At 38.0% G+C, this 19,507-nt stretch overlaps 2 protein-coding genes across 2 annotated transcripts; both read right to left on the bottom strand.

Moving 5' to 3' along the window:
• Positions 1-475: 475 nt before the first annotated feature.
• irf8 (interferon regulatory factor 8) lies at positions 476-4,525 on the bottom strand. Its single transcript, XM_034116722.1, has 9 exons — positions 4,420-4,525; positions 4,078-4,280; positions 3,467-3,650; positions 3,165-3,265; positions 2,871-2,934; positions 2,391-2,438; positions 1,850-2,242; positions 1,599-1,714; positions 476-1,418 (listed from the first exon to the last, which is right to left on the bottom strand). Exons 2-9 carry the CDS (start codon positions 4,249-4,251, stop codon positions 1,221-1,223), a joined length of 1,278 nt encoding a protein of 425 aa, XP_033972613.1. The 5' UTR covers positions 4,252-4,280; positions 4,420-4,525; the 3' UTR covers positions 476-1,220.
• Positions 4,526-7,512: 2,987 nt separating this feature from the next.
• Positions 7,513-18,536, bottom strand: dusp22a (dual specificity phosphatase 22a). The gene is made up of 7 exons (XM_034116875.1): positions 18,214-18,536; positions 17,213-17,246; positions 16,480-16,562; positions 15,907-15,956; positions 12,142-12,216; positions 11,759-11,930; positions 7,513-8,828 (listed from the first exon to the last, which is right to left on the bottom strand). Exons 1-7 carry the CDS (start codon positions 18,232-18,234, stop codon positions 8,643-8,645), a joined length of 621 nt encoding a protein of 206 aa, XP_033972766.1. The 5' UTR covers positions 18,235-18,536; the 3' UTR covers positions 7,513-8,642.
• Positions 18,537-19,507: the final 971 nt, after the last annotated feature.

The raw sequence follows: 19,507 nt of genomic DNA, 5'->3' as shown, positions 1-19,507 counted from the left end.
CACAATAGTAGCATTTCAAATTCTAATCAGCATCTTAAAAATGCCAACTTCTTACGATAAAGAGTTGGAATTATTTCTTGGAACATTTAAAATAAAGTGAAGCATAGGGCATCCTCAAGTTTCTACTTGATATAATGGTGCAGACATTAAAACAGTATTATAGGTTTTAATGGTTCATCGATCAAGCGTTATAAGAAGTCAGTCAAGCATTGAAGCAAGCAGACAAAAATCTGCTGATAATTGTTTTTCAATTTTGCCTTTTCTTGCCTGGCATGCACAAAGGTTTCGTATTTATTTTTACTGGGTTTTATACCTTTCAAGTACCAAAGACTTCCATTGGCGATTTTAGCCATATATAATATGTGGTCAATGAACTAAAAGGTGGTCTATCATGAGTTGCTGTTTGTTACGATGTTATTTTGAATTGGTCACTTTTTGTAATAATCCATGATAAAAATGAAACAATCCACATGTATTTCAGTACAAATATAGTTTTACTAGAAAAGGACTTTATAAAACAGTGATAGTAAAACCTATCTGTAACACAGTGCCACATTCCATCTAAAATTCCATACAACAAGAATTGAGATACATTACATTTCATTTATCATAAGCATCTTATAAAGCACCTCTACACCAACGGCAAAGCCTTTGGGAGCTATTTGGGGTCCAGCATCTTGCCCTAGGTATTTATAACCTGTTGGAAGCATAGGCTGGGGATTGGACCACTTACCCTTTTGTAAACGACTATTTACCCCCTGGGCCACAACCGCTCCTACAGCCTATATATATATTGTATATCATCTGCTTATGCAAACAAAACAACTCAGCTTAAAAATCAAAAAAAGAACATGGCTCTTAAAATAAAAAATATGCTTTGCCACAGGAATACAAGAGTGAGAAATATTTACAGATATATTTGTAACGTATGAAAATAAAGTTTTCTCTTGATTTGGATTATAAAACTCTAATAGCCCTCTAAAAGTAGAAGCAGAAGTTGGAAACAAGAAGTTGGTCAGTGATATATGAATACCAAATATATAAACATAAGTGATATACAAAATATTAGGAACATCCAAATGTTAAGTTGCAGCTCTAACTACTGGCTTTAACCTGAATTCACCTTGTCAGTGTGGCTGTAAAATAAGGAATGTCCCTAACATGTTGTATATATTCTTGTGCACACTAAACAGCTTCTGCGGTGTGTTGCTGCTCACAGTTCAGGCAGTGATAGGCATGTTGTCCCTGTAGCAGGCTGGCCTCTGGGGGCCGCTGTAGCTGCACAAGTCCTGGTAGATGCGAGCCATCTGATCACTGGCCAAATTGTCAGACATGTCCAGGTTTGGGTTATTGCAGTAAGGCTGGGAGCGACGCATGTTTACTGCCTCCAGCAGGTGCTGACAGTTTAACACCGTGATCTGCCATTGGGAGATGAGACAGAAATATGAGTTATTGTTGTCAACATACAGCATTTGCAGAGATTGGTCTTTAGAAGTCTTTGGAAGGTGTCAATACGCCAATTTCTAGATTAAAGAAAATCTTTGTGTTGCCCAATCAGACTATAATTGAGACACGTTTTATGGCTTGACTGGTCTTACCTGCACAATGATCAGTTTGCTCTTGGCATTGCTGAGATCATGGAGCTCCTCTCCAAAACACAGAGTCACTGTCGGATCAGGAGCAGGAAACTGGCCATCCTGGTACAGCTGTAGAGCTTTAACATTAAAAAAATTGTTTAGACAATCTTTGTTATAAATCTATCAACATTCTGCTTTACTTATTGATACACGTTTTTTGGGTTTTGCATAGATTTATATACTTTAAATGACCGGATAATGTAGAGGCTTACCTTGAAGAAACTTTCCTGTATCAAAAATCTTCACTACGGCATCCCTGTCCAGTTTAGAAGGCATGGGGCTGTATTGTGAGCCCACTTCTGCCAGCCCGCTCCAGAAGACCCGGCTCTGGCACAGCCTTTTGATGAAGATGCCCTCTTGGTTGGCACGGACCAGTACCCCTCTCTCCAGGTGGCCCAGGAGCTTACGTGTGCCATGGCGCTGGCGTTCATGCTCTATGAGCTCAGCAGGAGGGAAGTTAACACTCTGCATGCTGTCTGAACTGTAGAGAGCGCCACGTCCCAGGTGCTGTTGTGGGGAGATCCGGCAGCCTTCAGGATGAGTAACTTGTGTCGTGTGCATCAGCTTTCCTCCATAGAAGAAACTGACAATCATCTGGGAAAAAGCTGGAGTAGAAAACATTTCGTTAGCAGGGTAAATGAATAGAGGGCAAGTGCCAAAAGCATAATAAATGCAGCATTTTGAAATTAATTAAGTTAATGCCTAACTGTAGGTCTGCTGTTATTAATACGCTTTAATGAATGGCAAAAATACCTGAGCTGATATTGCCTGTGGGCAAAAGGTCCTGATGCAGAGGGAAAGCTGTGAAAAACAGGAGGAAGATTTGAGTCAAGGCCCTTATTACCACAGTGGACATGACCACACTGTCATGTCATTAATTTTGCTGCATCATCAGAAATAAAACATTTTTTTGCACGATCTCAAAAACAAATAGGCTCTTAGTCAGCCTGTTCAACAGGATGTTAGTCAATACTTCCATTGCAGAGTTTAACAGACAAGCAAAGAACCTCTATTTAGCACCCACAAACACAGGGCATGTCATTGTGCTTTCCACTGTGGTTATTTTCAAAGACATTAAGGCGCATAGCGTTTAACGACATAAGAGTCTTACTTGACAGGAAAAAAAAGTGAGAGATATGGCTGTGCACTGCAGCCTATATTACTGCAGCACTTACTGAAAAAAAATAGCTTAATTTAGTCAGAGGATTATGTGTTGAATTGTAAAATATTTACCATTGATGCTGCCTTGGGACCAATATTCTGGACTGGCCTGGATACTACTGGCCTGGCTTTCCTCCTGTAAAAAAAGACAACAATGTTATAAGCCGCTAACAGCAAAGCACCTTTGTACACTTCATAGTCACGTAGACCAAGTTCAGGTCACAGTGGGGCAAACAGAAAAGAAAGTGACACCAAAGTTGAGCGTCAATAAAGGTGAAGTTAATCTAGCAACCGATGTTAGAGGCGCAAGAGAGAGATAAGGAATATGGTTTAATATATGGTTTAATCAGATAGGTAGTCCTATACCTCTTTAATGAGCTCCTCTATCGCTGCAGGGCTGCAGTCCATGTCGGTGATATCACCAGAGCTGGTGGTCCCTACCATGGTCATCACTGAGCTTTTGCCATCTGGTGAAAGAAGAATACATTAAGACTCTATTTGTTGTACAAAAATGGCAATTCTTTTCATGATTCATAATTATTGCAGGAGAATACCAGGAACTTTACCCTGCAACATTGCAAAAGCAGTTCTAATGATAGCCTTAAGGCAAATGTCAGTTAAAAGTAATCGAAACTGGCTTTAAGGACATCAATTGTTCACAAACTCACTCTTCTGCTCTTCCTCGGGCACAATGCGGTAGACTTTATAGGGCTCAGAGATATCCAGCTGTGATCTTTCTGCCACCTCCTCAAAGTCAGGGCTTTTATTCAGAGCACAGCGGAGTCTGGTCTTCCATGTTGCGGGCTCAGCCTTTTCCCCCTCCTTAAACTTGCCTTTAAACACAGCCCAGGCCTGTAGAGGGACAAAATAAATATTACTCATTTGTGTAGGTTGTTTTAGTAAGTTGAATACTTTAGTGAAAGTAACAGAAACAGAAAGAAAGCAAGAAAGACAATGTAGTTTAAAATAATGATAAAAGGTATTTATTAGAAATGTAAGATTTTAAATATGAGTGTTTTGGCTTTGTTAATAATAATGTGAAATTAATTAAAAAAAATGAAAGTTTAGTAATGTTATGTTTAAAAAAAGATGCGTGTACAATGAAATGTGAAAGTATAAATAATACTTTAATTCTGTCATAAATAAATCGACTTGAAGAAGTCTAGAAAGATCAATCAAGATGTATTATGAAGTTTTGATTTTACGCGCAGCCTTGTGCGTAAAACCAAAAATCCATCTGCAGTTATCTGTCTATGTCTACATGAGAGTGGAGTCATACCTTGAAAATGGATGCGTCTACTTCTTGGTTGTAGTCCTGTTTCCCTGCGTGTTTCCATGGAATTCGGAACATAGTGTGGCTCTCATCCTCCCACAGCAGTCCCGAGTATTGCCCGCTCTGGATCTGCTCCACCAGCCACTGCTTCAGTCTGCGACCTCCTGTGTTTGACATCATGCTGGAGAAAGGATGTTCTGGAGAGTTCCCTTCAACGAGGAGGACATGTTCATGAAAGTTAGTAAACAAATATAACTATTTACAAAGTCTTATTTTAGTTTAATATACACATCGTTAAGCAAATTAAAACGTTGACCCTTTGAAATCAAAAGTAAAAAAAGCACTTACAGTTTGATGAGCTGTCAGCCCTGTGTGTTATATCCTGAGATGGTGATGGACGTCTGTCTGTAAAAGGTATTATTGTGCTCGGTGTTATGAATGAAATAGCTGGGAGATGATGTGACGCTGACTCACTCCGACCAATGAGTGCGTTGAAGCTTCAGTAGGCCAGCCCATTCCGGAAGTCTTTTTCTCCTAACTGCGGGCATTTACAAGAAATGGCCTGACACAAGCCATGGTTGTAAAGTCGCTGCCCACGCTAAAATGTTACAGCGACGCGGGGCGCTGAATAAACCGGGAGAGTCACAAGTTACCTTAAGTGCTGTGGGGGATTTCTGCGATCCAGACCAAAGTAATGCGTCCCTCCAGCGCCCACTCAGTAGGGTACTGAAGAGAAACCTGAAAAGGTTCCTGTGCAGGTATTACACAGTAGCCCACTATACCCATCCATCTGTATGATAGTGGGTGAAAAAGTTAGTGCGCCATGTCCCCTGGCCCTGGGACATATCCCTGTTTCATCATTCCTGGATATGATGGCGGTGGGCTTGGAAGGAAAACACTAAATGCGGATAACATTTTTTTATTTTGGGTCAGAGGAGCAATAGTGGACTTAGTAATAAAGCCACATTATATGTATTCTATCATCATCTTCATGGTTATCTAAGGAAAGGCTAATGGCCAAACTTCAAAATTACAATAAAGCATACAAACTTTACAAAGCATACAATCATTTACTCTTAATGGATATTTTCATAGCACCACTGTGAAATCCCCCTGGGTCGGATGTAGTTGATACATTGATAACTATTGACCAAATACATTTTAAACATTTTGTACATACAATAGTATTTTGGGATGTTCAATCAAACATGTTTATGTTTAAGCGTGTCAGATAAGATTTGCTGGTTCTCTTTTTTTTATAAAATAAATTGATATTTTTGGAGTTTAAAACGGCTCAGGTTTAAGGACAATTTACCCTCATTTTAATTGATAATGAAAATAATTGTTAATTATTGTCCTAACCTATGGCCTTGCTGATAAGATAAAGAGTATTTCTATTATCTTATCATTATTTGATTAAAAAAAACACCAGGAAACGACTCTCATTCATTGTATAGGCCTATTATAATATTAGTTGTATTGACAATATTCTTTATAAATTCATAAAAACATCACATGGAACAGATCGTACCAGCTGCATTTCCTTGAAGCATTTATTTTTGTTTTATTTACTGTTACTCGGAATTTATGCTTTCGGTTGCGTGAACTTGGAAGTCCTGCCAGGGAAGAGCCTGTGTGAACATGCCTGATCATACCATAGACTGCTTACTAAATCATATTTACCACAATCATTCTTCTACAACAGGAAATATTCAAAATATCACAGAGGAAATGCATTTCAAGGAAACAGATGAGTTTGTATTCCATGGAAGATTGTTATGAGAGCATGTTGATGTACTTCAGAAAGTGAAAATCTTGAAGAAGCATTTCTGATGGATTTCAGTAGTAGGCTATTGATGTGTCTCTTAAGGTTCAAGGTTCTTTATTTAGTCATACGAACATAGCTACAGTGTAGTTATGCCGATGAAAATCTTGTGTCGCAGGCTTCTCCAACAGAGCAACACAAATCACAGATAAACAGAAAAATATAGTGCAAGTATAGAAATAGTGATATTGTGCAATAAGAGTCTATATGCAAGTTATTGAAATAGGATATATAGGTAAATAGATAAATAATTTGTAAGTAGCAGCCAGAAGAATATTAGGGATGTTGTTTCAACTGCTCAGGTGTTTAACAGATTTTGCTTCAACAGTTCAGGTGTTTAACAGTCTTATTGCCTGTGGGATGAAACTGTCCCTGAGTCTGGTGGTTTTAGTCCAGATGCTGCGGTACCGCCTGCCAGATGGCAGCAGACAGAACAGTTTGTGGCTGGGGTGATGTGGGTCTTTTATAATCCGGAGGGATTTCTTCCTGAGGCACTGGGAGTAAAGGTCCTCCATGGATGGCAACTCCGTCCTGGTGATGTTCTGTGCAGTTTTCACCACCAAAGCCTTACGATTGAGGGCGGTGAAGCTGCCGTACCAGGCCGTGATGCAGCCAGTCAGGATACTCTCTATGGTGCACCTGTAGAAGTTGCAGAGTATCCTGGAGTCCATGTTGAAGGTTCCATGTTGAACCTCCTCAGCCTGCGGAGGAAGAAGAGCCCGCTGTCGAGCTAAGCACACCAAGCTTATGATAGAAAGATAAGTAGTACATGTTGAAGTGTGAACACATATATATTGTGATATTGATTTTGGTAGGCTTTTAGTAAATATTATGAATGTAGTTTGACTGAGCCATATAAAGCCATATACACCTTTAAATTACATTCCCAAGTAATCCTGAAATGTGTAATAAATGAAATCAATGTCTTCATTAAATACTGTTTAAAGTTCATGCATAGTTTGATATTTTCTGTTCCTGTGAAGTCTAATTACATTTTTAATTACATATCTTATTGATGGTTATGCCAAAAATAATTGTAGTTTGTTTTCATATCTCATGTTTGATACCATGAACTTTTAACAATTAAAAAAAGTGTGTAAGCCTGTATTATTTGTATGACAATTTCAAGTGAGTAAAACACTGTTTATTTTCATGAAGCTGCACATTCAGTGTCTTGTGCTGAAGAAAGCTTTAGCAGATGATCTGCTGAGTAAATCCCAGAAACCGGCCAAATCTTAAACGCAAACCGAAATAACAGAAAAGCTTTTATTGGTTTTATGGTGTGGTAGTCAAGCAGCTTCATGATACAAGCAGCTAATGTAAAGGTGAGCTAACAATACTAACATCTTAATTATCTGCCCAGGATTTCTTTAAATCACATAAGGACACGTCATAGTGTTGATATTATAGATTTATTTGTATTTCCATCGTTTTTGTCAAGTCACTGCTTTTTATTATAAAACATAAACAAAAACTTCATAAATATACAATTAAAACAATTAACTGTAACCATGAATCTGTAACACAAATGACGTATAAATCAGCTTGGTCACAATGAAAAGATAAATCAGAGCTTCAGTCAAATCAGGAAGATGTTATCATTTGGACTGCAGAGATGTAGTTGAAGTTTTATTCAGAAATACTTTATGTAGCTTCCAAATCAACCTGCTATGTATTAAAGGAACATTTGACCAATCGTTTACGTTGCTTCACATGTTACTCAATGGATCAACAGATGCCGCCAGTGGCTTATCTTACATGAGTAGATGGTTGACAAACCACAGAGGCTTTGGCTATTGTACTTGTTCTCTTTTGTCCTCCCTGATAAGATAAAACTCAGCGACAGGTTTGTTGGCTGGGTAATGACAGCCAACTCAAAGCTTTTCCTCCCTTGCTAGCATTTGTATCATTAGTTTCCACTGTTGCTGCTGGATTCTGTTGCAGACATTGGTTCAGTAGGTAGCTTGACCTTTTATTCAAAAAGTATTACAGTCGGAATGAGTTGAAGAGTATTCAACTGTGTTCTACACAGGCAGTGATATGCTACAGGTATATATTTATTGTTGTCACAACATTTTTAAGTGGCAAGTGTATTTGTAAGACATTGTGACTGTATTTTACTAGTATAAGCAATGTAAATGGTGTTCACATATTTGACAGGCAGTCGAACCCACCAAGTAACATCCCTAACTTCAGTGTTGATCAAAGAGTGAGCCTTAACTGCAAAGTGGTATTAATCTTAATAACTCCTCAAAATATTGTGCACAAAGAAATTCACAAATTGGTTGTAGATTTGTGGATTTCATTGTCCAACACGCAGTCTAGACATCCGCATTATTGAAGACAAAATGTTCCTTTAAGACTGCAATAATCAGACACTTCTTTAAGGCTTCTGAGCTGAACATTGCAGGTGTGTACTTCATTCATCATGGCTAAGGTGCTGAAGTGTTAAGAGTAAGGCATCAATACTCTGGTTTTGGCTGTACTCAGTTAAGGGAGCAAGGGAGGTTCTGGTAGTGGATTAGAGTCTGTAGCCCAATTCTAAATCAACCTCCATTTATAAAAAAATATGAAACAGATGCAAATAAAATATGAAAGATATGCTTAGCTTTAAGGGGTATTATTTATTTGTAACCTATGTTTTCAGATTTGAGGAGATGGTTGATTTGGAATTGAGTACAGAATAATAACTACTGCCATTTACAGGCAGCATTAGCTGGCTTCAGCATGATCAGACGCCCGTTTCTCAGCTGCTGCCTTGTGGATCCTCAGGGTTGGACGGTAGAGCAGAGACACCTTGATTTATCCTGCGGCGGTCTGCTCTTCTGCGCTGGCTCTCCTGTTGCTCCGTGTACTGACTCAGCAGGGCCCCCACCTGATCCTGGTCATTAAAAGGACAGGGATCGAAACTAGAGTGCAACCACGATCGGTACTGGGGACAAGAGGACAAAGACAAAGAAGTAACTGAGTAAATGTCCATGTGTTAAGATCAAATTACATCTTACAAATACCGAGCTGACAATACAGTTTATGCATATTTGTAGTGGCTTCGACAGGCACAAGAAATGTACTCTGTCTCCTCAGCTTACTTCCTCACCTTAATCTACACAAACAACAAAAATATCCAAGGAGATCTTTGACGAGAGGTACCTCATTCAGACATACAGTGTCTTCAAACAGCGAGTCCAATCTGAAATTGTATATATTCTTTGCTTTATGTCTGGCATATTTTTGCATTGAAGTCTCATATCTTTTCTTTCATAAGTACTGAATTAACCTGATCAGATTTTCATTTCTAAATCAGTTTTCTTAAAAAAAAGACACCAAGATCAAAGTAACTGTATTTCTCTAGTTTTGGTTATTCATGTAACATTACATTAGGCAACACCGTTGTATATCGTTTATACTTAGAGACCTTGTCAGTTTTGTGAGCATGAACTCTGTCCAAAAGCCCTTAATACAGTGAACGAAAGGCAAAAAAACGTTTATTTGAAATGCGGAACTACTCCCAATATACTACATTTTCATGTTGGCTTAATCTTAATCTTGCCAGGAACATATTAGATGACTTCAACCGTAGAGCAAAAACAATTTCATTAAACTCCCTTCATGAAACTGAGTATAGTGCCATTTGCCTTTTCAGTTTGTTTTAAGGGTTCAAAAAGTGTATTGGTCGCTTGGTCTGATCAGAAGTTCAAAGATCACTTCCAACTTCTGACATGATGGTTTAGTCAGAGAGGATTTTTTAAAAGATACTTTAGCAGTATAATTATTTTGTACAGTTAAAGATGATTTGAGATGTATTTTCACTAGAAGTCAGACTTAGTTTGTATTAATTGATGCAGTCTTCTTTTACAGTAAAGAGTTTCAATGCTGGTTGAAAGCAAATGGTTAAAAAATAAAATAGGAATTGAAATTTAACAAATAATCTTTAGGAAATTATTTGTATTTGTGCAATACCATAATATTTACAAAATACAATGAAGTGAAAGTCACTCTGAGGGTAAAACAATCATCTCCATAGATGTAGTATTCTCTTCAACTCAAAAACCACAACCAGTATAGCACTGAATCTAAAATGTTGACAAATGAATCATTAAAAGGCACAGTATTAAGATTAGCATCAGTAAGCACACTGATATCAGCCACAATATAACGCTAACTTCAATTGTGTCATCTTGAAAATGAAAATGAGTTTGTTATCAACTGCAAAGTCTTTTTCAAGTCTTCAACATCTGAATCCTTGATACAATCAGGTAGCGCGCCCAAAAGGTGGAATTTGTTCTGTTAGAGCTCGAGACATAACCTCAAAATTAGACAAAAGGTGGATTTGAGATGGGTAGTTAACTGGGAAGTCTCACAAGGCATACACTTTTTTTTATCATTCCTTTAGGTCTAGAAATGGGTAACTCTGGCCTTAAAGTCACCTTTAATTATTTATTTGGCATTTGTATACCCCATTCAGGACTTTTCAGTATAGGATGGACTACAATATCAAACTTTTTTTATTTGTATTACATTTGCAGGATACTGTACAATGCTGTGGCAGTGAATGTTTTTACAGCGGATTACTACATTCCTAAGGATTCCTTCATTTTTATGTGAGGCATATGTGGGAAAAACACAAATACAAAAATCCCATTTCCTCTTAAATCCTCGAAATCAGTGCAAGATCTATAAACAATGATATATTTTTCAGTCATGTTGTGTTGCAAGATGCTGACAGTAACACTAGACACGTGATGAGCAGTACCAAGCTAATGCAATCCAAGCAAACCCCCTGCAGTTCCCCTTCTCTAGCCAATGGTCCGTGCCACTGTAATGGAATTACACACAACGTGCCTCCAAGCAACTCAAATGCTGCAAAATGTTAAAGGCTGTGAACACCTACCTACAGTGTGTTAATATTTAACACATACTGCCAATGGTATAAGTCTACAGAGAAAATGCCTCTATCACATATTCCTAAGGCATTGTTCCAAATTTCCTCTATCTGAAAAAAAAAGTGCTCCAAACCAGAAAGTTTTAATTATTTACTATAAGTAGCTTTTATCTTCACAGTGAAAGTAGAAATGGGGCTAAATGCCTCACCCATCAAATAGAATAAGTCCACTGTAAACATCCCCTTTAAATTGTGGGCTTTCAAAAGGGACTAAACACATAATATAATACAGGTGAGAAGTCACAGTTTGCAGTAAAGGTCAAAAACCCTTTACACCGAGGAGGATTAGAACAGCTTGCTCCACGTTCTGATGTTAATATTAAGAATACATTATGAGTTTTTTTCACCATTCAATTATTTATATGAACCTTGTTGAAAGTAAGATTCACAAATCTCTGTTTTACTATAAAGTGCAAGAAGTCCTCCAAAACCTCTTGACAAAAAGAGATTAACAAAAATGGGGGTGACTTTTGAGCCACTTTAAACGAGAATATTATATTATTTGTTTATTTGATGCACTGTTCTGCTGTTAAATCTCTGGCTGTAGCTGAGAATCTCATGAATATACAAAAATAAAATAAAACAATACATATATCAACACAAACGAGACAATCAATAGATCTGTCAAGTACATCATGTTCAATGACAAGAGAGCAACAGTAAACACTTGATATGTTAACATCCGCATTCATTTGAGTGCAAAGGATGTATGGGTTTCCAATCTATATCTAAGTTGTTTTGAGTTTCTAACAACAGCACGTAACACAATGATATTTGAAAATGGAAAACTATATTAATTTGTAAACATGATTATCTAAAAATACAACCTAAAACACACTCTGGCTTCATCACTGCCAACTGTAAAAGGGGCTGGGTGTCTTTGTGTTTTGCACGTGTCTTCATCATGTCAGTGTGTGTACCTCTGAGACTTGTGTTGTCTGGTACTGCTGCAGCTGTTCCTGGAAGCCACAGTTCGGGCCGACAAAGGATCGAACCGCCTTCACTGCAGACAGACACTCCTCCCAGCTGAAGGGGGTGACAGTCATCAGGTAGGCCACCACCATGGTCGTGCTGCGGGACACACCTGCGAGGCTGCAGCAGAGCACACGGCTCAGTCACAGTCACTAAGCAACTGCTTTTCTAACCGTATTGCCACTGGTCATAGGTTAAAAACAGAACAGCTACTAAATTGTTTTACTTAGGATTGTTTTTGGTTATGTCCTCTGAGAAATACTACAAGCCAGCATCACTAGTGGACATGATGTGTCTTGAAGTCTTTACAACTTTAAAAATAAAAACCTACCAGTGAACGAGACAAGATCCACCACTCAGGCGACATTCATGGATGAAGTTGATGCACTCTTTAAAATGCTGTGATCTGGAAAATAAAAAGCAAACAAACTATAAAACTGATAAATAGCAACAATTCTGTTTGTCGTTAGCAGTACACAGAAGAGAAACTGATATTTTGAATGAAAAACAACTTTAGTACTATTGCTCATTAAATCAGGGAACTGGGTTGGTTTTGCTAAGGTAGAGCAGGGTTGTAAAGCTAAACATAGATTGCACAGTATAGGATATGAGAAAGGACACCTTGAACTGAAACTCCTGCGTTGAGGCCCCCTGCGTTGATATGTTGCTGAAAACTGTGATGACATGATACTGTTCTGATTTTGATAGAAACTGCAGGTAAATCTCAAATATAGTGAGAAGTCCCAGAATGGGGCTGTTTTAAGCTTACGTTTCGCGTATGGAATGACAGGGAGTGGTGATTTTTATTTCAACGACTCCAGCTTGTCATGTGAGACAGAGGTTAGATCTGCTCAAACTGAGAGTCTGTGGTAGACCAGAGCACAGACAGTAGGGACAGACAAGGGAAGTAACTGTCCCTGTTTTTGTCTATCTGCAAGTTTACATCAGGTCCCAGCTTTATTCATTCTGTCCCTGCGAATGATCAAGTGAGTCAATGAAATAGCAATTTAAGTCCTGTTATATGGTAGAACACTCGTAATTTGGTGCTTTTCAAACAAGATGTGAGTCTATGTTGAAATAAAAATGGACACGAAGCAGCCCAATGTGGTGCAACTGCTTCTCAGATATCCTACTTGTTCACTGTCAGGAAACACTGATGGTCTTTTGCATTTCAAGAAGTGCATGGCTGATAGCAGCGCCTCCTGAGGAGCAGATGCTGGTTACTCAATAGCAGACAGAATAACAGACTGGGGTTAAAATAGATTAACTACCACTTTTCTTTTTTCCTCCTTTCCGAGATCCAAACTAAAATCATGTCTGCTCAGCATTTTGTTCTGTCTTCCTAGCACAGAGGTTTCCGGCCGTCTTGTTTAATATGCAGAAAATTAACTTGTGACAAAGATTTTAGGTTTTAACGAGTTCAATCTTGAGAAGAATACAGAAACAATTGTTGAGCTGTTGTATATATGAAATGCAAAAATTGTTTGTGCAATTCTTTGCTTAGGTGAAATTGGATATTATTACAACACAATATGCATAGGAAATAATTGCAGACAAATTAAGAAAAAAGAAAAACCATAGTGGAGACGCAGACTCCTCGCACAAATGCACATTTCCTTTTTGGAAATACTTGATGCAAATGAGTTCACACCTGTTCATTGAAACCATGGTAGTTGGTCATGAGATGTTCACAAAGAAGGGGAATCCCTGGCCATTCACAAACGGTTACATGTGCATGTTAGCAACTATATAAATCAACATCAAAGGCCTTTTCAATTAAATACTTTTATTAATTCAGAGGGCGCTGCTATTATATCCCCACACCGGGTTTCAATTCAACATTAACCTCAATAACATCGACAGGAATGGTCACCAAGTTGGCTTTTATGTTGCAATTAGCAGTTACTGACATTTAACCTTTATTAAGGCCACGCGTCATCCAGTGAATGTTTGCAAATCAAAGAAATATATGTTCTTGAGGCCCTGACGAAGTTTGTGACTTTGGTTGAAATTACGTTTTGTAAGATTTTCCTTGTTCTGAAAAGGGTCTTTGGAGGGCTGTCATTTTATTTATCTTCTTCATTTTTTTCTTTCTTGTGGTAAGTGATGCAGCCAATTGATACAATAACTGTAATGCATGAATATACATATGAATCGAAATCCTGAAATCTATTCAAAAGTAGGCACAACAGCTTATAGGAAGTTAACGTTTTTGCAGACAGCTTCAAACTGCGACAGGCCACAGAGGCTCCCTGGCTGGTGGTGAGCATGGCGGTGCGTCAGTTGGCCTCTCCCCCCCCCCCATCAGTCAGACCAGTGATTGTGACAGAGGGGGTTTATTAAAGCCTTGGGTGGTCGAGGCCAACAGCCAGATGTCACTAAGGTTTCCTTCCTCTGCTGCCTGAGGGAAGGACACTTGATTGCGACACTGGAGGTCAGACACCTCCAACCCAGCCCAATCAGCAACATCCAACCAAACACCAAACCTCAATTCTCATTAAGTTGCATTTTAGCCAGCGCTGTTTTATTTCTCACAAAGTAAAGCAAGTTCCTCTTCAAACCCGGACAACGCAATGACTGTCCAACTCAGACCCAACAGGGTTAAATCTGCTAATCCGTAAAAAAAACAAAAAACAACCTTAAAGCTAACTCACATACTGTATAAACGACACACTTATTTAAAGTCTTCTTTTTTTCTGATCATAATGGATTGGCAATTGAATCAGGAAATTTGAATTGAGAGTTTTTAATTGAGGAGTATTAATACAGGATATTAAATGCCTTTGACACCAAGGACCAATTTCAGCTTGTATTAAACTAAGCAATATGTCCCACCTCTGTCTACTATGTGGTTTGCAAGTTAATAATTCAGCCTGCATCAACATTGTCCCTTGTGCATCCTCCAATACACAACACAAAAGGAGTTTCTCAGGAATATTTTTATCCATTGGAAATGTGTGCAACCCATTCTATGATTACAACATACAGCAAGCCCTCACCAGCTCCAATACTGACTGGGATCGCAATACAAAATGAGACTTCTCTTTTTCATTGACGCCCAAACTTTAACCCCTTATTGATGCCTTTGTGCCTTCAGCCCATCTCAAGCATGAAGTCAAAATAATTTAACAAAATCAACAGAAATGCAATGACTAATGCATTGTGTTAGCCACTGCTGCAGGACAGCTCATGCTCTTTCAACACCAAGTCTGCCTCCTGATTAATAATGGCCCATTGGACGCACAGTTCCCTGTCTCTCCTCTCCTTTTATATATCTCTCTCTCACAGAAACACACAGACGTAGAAACACCAAAAATAAAACATATTGTAGTGCTCATGTTTCTTTAGAAACCGTACATAAGGAACTTCATTGTGAAGGGTTTATTTTATTTAAAGTAGCTAAAAGTCACGAGATGAATAAAGGATTTGTATCAACTGGTCACTTTTCCCTCTACTGTATTGTCTAAATTTGCGCTTAATTCACTTTCCACAATCACATTTCCTTCCCTTTTTCACATGTAATCGTGATTTAATTGTTGTTGTTTATTTATTGTTCCCATATTTTTCCATCACTATTGAATTCATATTATTTTTAATATATAAATGTTGTGTTCCCTATGAAATTGTGTATTTTAATATTATTCAGGTGGAGGCTTCAAATAGGCCCAGTGGATTTTTGCCTCTTCCTGCACTGTATATTATTTGTTTTCTGTTATGTTTGTGTATTGTGTATTTCTAAATTGTGCCAAACAACAAACGAAACGAAACAAGGCAATTTCCAATAGTAAATGTCTTTAAACTACGAACAGGAATCATGTAATTACATTTTTTTTCCAAACTGTCAAAAGATTTCATATAATATTAAAACGGTTTGCATTAGGCTGTCACACCCAGGGACCACAATCTGGAGGGTAATGTGTTGAAATAATACTTCATGACTCATCAACGCTTCACAAAGTTAACGACTTTTAAAATATGTAGTATATATGAGTGTGTGTGTGTGTGTGTGTGTGTGTGTGTGTGTGTGTGTGTGTGTGTGTGTGTGTGTGTGTGTGTGTGTGTGTGTGTGTGTGTGTATATACAAATGTTTACTCACAGGTTCTGGTTGGAAGCATCAGCAGCTTGAATACAAAGGTAAGTCTTGTCCTGTTAAAAATACATGAAAAACTGTTACATGTAAAAATGCACCAATATGTTCACAGGTAGGTTCTTCAGGTGATCTCCTGCATATTCTGTCTCATGTAAGCCCTAGAACTTGTGCTCTTTGTCTGGAAAACATTTTAAACTAGATTACATTAGTTACATTATTAGATTACATGTGTAGTATCAGTCTCAGCACATAACGTTGAATAATGTGGACTTTACCTTCCCTTAATTAAGCATCTACACTTTCAGTCATTTCTAATTACACAAGATTAAAATGGCTTCATATAAACTCTATATATAGTTTCTAAGATGAATACCTTTTGTCATATACATGCACACAGCACCCCACATTTGAACTCTCAGGCACATAACTCTCTTACTCCATCTATAACTCATCACCACCCCCAGCTGGTTGACAGGACACATCACACTATTACATGCAGAGTCATACCAATGTATACTTGTAAAATGTTCAGGGAAAGTACAAATAGTTTGAACCATCCAACATGGATTTTCCACTAACCTCAAACACGGGTTTAGCATTGTTGTATACAGATAGGATGTGGGTGATTCCATTCTTAGCCAGACTTTCTCTGTTTTCTGCATCTGGGACAAAAAGATTGAGGAAAATATTTCACTATAGTAATGTCAGTGAATTTCAACCCAAACATAACAACAATGTCATCATGTAAGCTATTGCAAAGGCAGCTCTGTCGGCCGTTTACTGCTTAAAAACGTTCGGTACAGAGAGGCCTGTGGTCACTTGTTCCTGTCAGTTGAGCTAATTTTAGTCTTTATGCTTATGCCATCATGGGAAGCCACCATCACAGCAGCTAAAGTTAGCAAGCTGTGAATGGCACATTAGCTGGGAAGGGGTTGTTCCAGGCCAGGGACATGCTTATTAATAACTGATGATTCTTATTTTATGTGAAGGAACAACTTTTTTTTTTGTCAACAAGACATTTGAATTAATCTGAAATCTATGTTTGTCCGGAGAACTTCCTGACAAAAAAAAATCTAATTTTGATCGTTACAACTTTGTGTTAAACTGTATGTAGGCAGAGCACTTACATTTGAAACTATCCAGTAAAAATTGACAAATAAAAAAATCTTGATCCATATTGTTTTAAGGAATACTGCGCAAAGAGATATGTTTGGTAAAAAAAGTGTTGCGATACTCTACAGTAGCCTCCGACCCCACTGTGTATGTATCAGATTTACAAACATCAAATAAAGTTACCTGATGTTTGTCTTACCTCTTATATTCCCGAGGTAGAGTCCATCAACAACCTGTGAAGCAAAAGTCAGAGACATGTTGCATTCAGGTTAGATATTTTTTACAGTCCAGCTTCAAAATCTTCACTCAACTTGCCCAAGCTTGAGCCAGATCGGATTTAAGGCTTAAGGCTTAAGGACCAAGAAGCAGGAAGAACAGCCATACAAGGCCTGAAGCAACGATGCATGATTATCTGGACGAAGTGATGAGTGGCAAGCCGCCACTGAGTGTTGCTGTACCACGTAGCAGTACCATGGAGCACCAGGGGTCTAAAGATAATAAAGGGCTGGATACCCTAAAATGTGTGATTAACTCAGCCTGCACACTTTGGTGCCAATTAAAAATGGAAATACATATGATATTGATACAAAGTTATCACGTTCTATTGACTATCAAAAACACAAGGCATCAATTACATTTTTCATGACTTCTCATCATCATTTGACAAGTAATTTGTTATGTCAACGTATCAAAATGGGTAAATCATAAGCCAACCTGAAATTAAGAAGAACAATGTTGCAAGAATCTATTGATTTGAAATAAGCACAATATGAATGGTCAGAGGGTCAGAGGTCAGGCCCAGTTGCAGCATCTCTGCATAGATTAATAAGTGCCTTGCATTGGGGCACTTCAGATGGTTGGAAGGAGGAGCTAGAAACTAATGTACCAACAATCTGAGTGTACAGTACAATCATTTGCCTCTGCTATAGCACAATCTTATGATTGCATTACAAATCTAGAAACAAATCTGATTTTAGCCAAGAGGAAGTCTTGGTAAATGCTGTTTACACATTATTGAAACATTTAAAAAACGATCTATCTGCACCCAATATCCTGAATGCATTCTATCTAATGTCACGTTATTTATTAAATAGTTTGAACAATTACAGAAAAGGTAGGCACGCATTTTCCTCAGCGATGCTGAGTTTACCATTAAGAAGCCCATGACTAAAACATGCATTATACAAATCCAAAGCCTACCTTATTCATTCCATTTCCCATGTTGACTCCGAATCAGTCTTCGATGAGCTAACACTTTAATATATAGATCTGCTGCGATATGTTAACATGGACAAAACGCGAAGCTTGACTGACTGACTTCAACTCATAACACAGTGCACAGCTTTCGCTTCCGCCGCTACGTTTGTCTTTTATTCCACAACATTATTAAATAGCACTAACGTGTTTAACACAGTAGCCTTGTATTTTTATTACAGCCTTAACCTCGTTTTAGCTCCAACAATAGTTCCGTCATTCTGTACCGTCTTCCGGATTGTTTTGACGTGAAACAACTGCAGCTGCGGGTTCATCCGGTAAGTGACATCACAGCCTGTTTCACCTTCAGCAGTGTGGGATTTAGAAGTGCAGATCATGAGGAGTACATACATCCTATGACGTAGCAATTTAGTAACACCGACTGGGGAAAATTATGGAGGTGACGTAGTTTATTCTTTAAATGGGCAAACACGGAATCCCACGTGTAATTCCTTAACACCTACCTATATTCTTGTTTTGAGAGCATGATGATATACATGACAAACTATTCCACAGTTTGATGAAAGCATTCGACAATAGCCACTAAAAAAAAAAATTGTAACCCAATTGTACAGCGTCAACAGGTAATGAGGGTGTCTCTAACCTACGGTTCTTTGCATGCATGTAAAAGTTCACCACCCAAGGGCGTAGGTTTGGTTTCAGAAACAAATACATTTGTTTTCATGCATGGTTACACTTAATCGATATAACAATAGCACGTTATGATTGATTTTATAAACGCTTACCATAATGATGGTCGTAGGACCAAGAAAGTAGAAATGCTATCCTACTTAAATTGAGTCAGCAGTAGCTTTTGGTCAAAATTAACCTGATGCTACTGAAGATCTTAATAAACACTCCTGATTTTAACACTAGCCTCAGGTGACTACATGGTAAAATGTGTTGTCAAGGTTTTAAGATCATTACAGAGGGAAAGGCTGTTCAGTGTCACCTACCTGATTTTTTTTAAGACAGAAGTCAGAGGGTAACCAATAAGAATACAAAATGTTTATGACACACTGGAATTTGAACTATTCAAAATGACAAATGTCAATTACTTTTTAATTTAGCTAATGACTGACACATAGCATAACTGATTGTCATCTCACTAGAACCTTTTAAAGCGATTAAGAGCTTAACTCAACCAAACTAATAAAATGGGGAGATTCCTTTGCTATTCCATTTTTATATGAAAGAGCAATTTAATATAGAAGCAACATTTACACAGGAGGTACAGAGT

Source organism: Trematomus bernacchii, unplaced genomic scaffold, assembly GCF_902827165.1.
Source record: "Trematomus bernacchii unplaced genomic scaffold, fTreBer1.1, whole genome shotgun sequence".
Lineage (NCBI taxonomy): Eukaryota > Metazoa > Chordata > Actinopteri > Perciformes > Nototheniidae > Trematomus > Trematomus bernacchii.
This window is presented reverse-complemented; position numbering and strand designations above follow the sequence as displayed.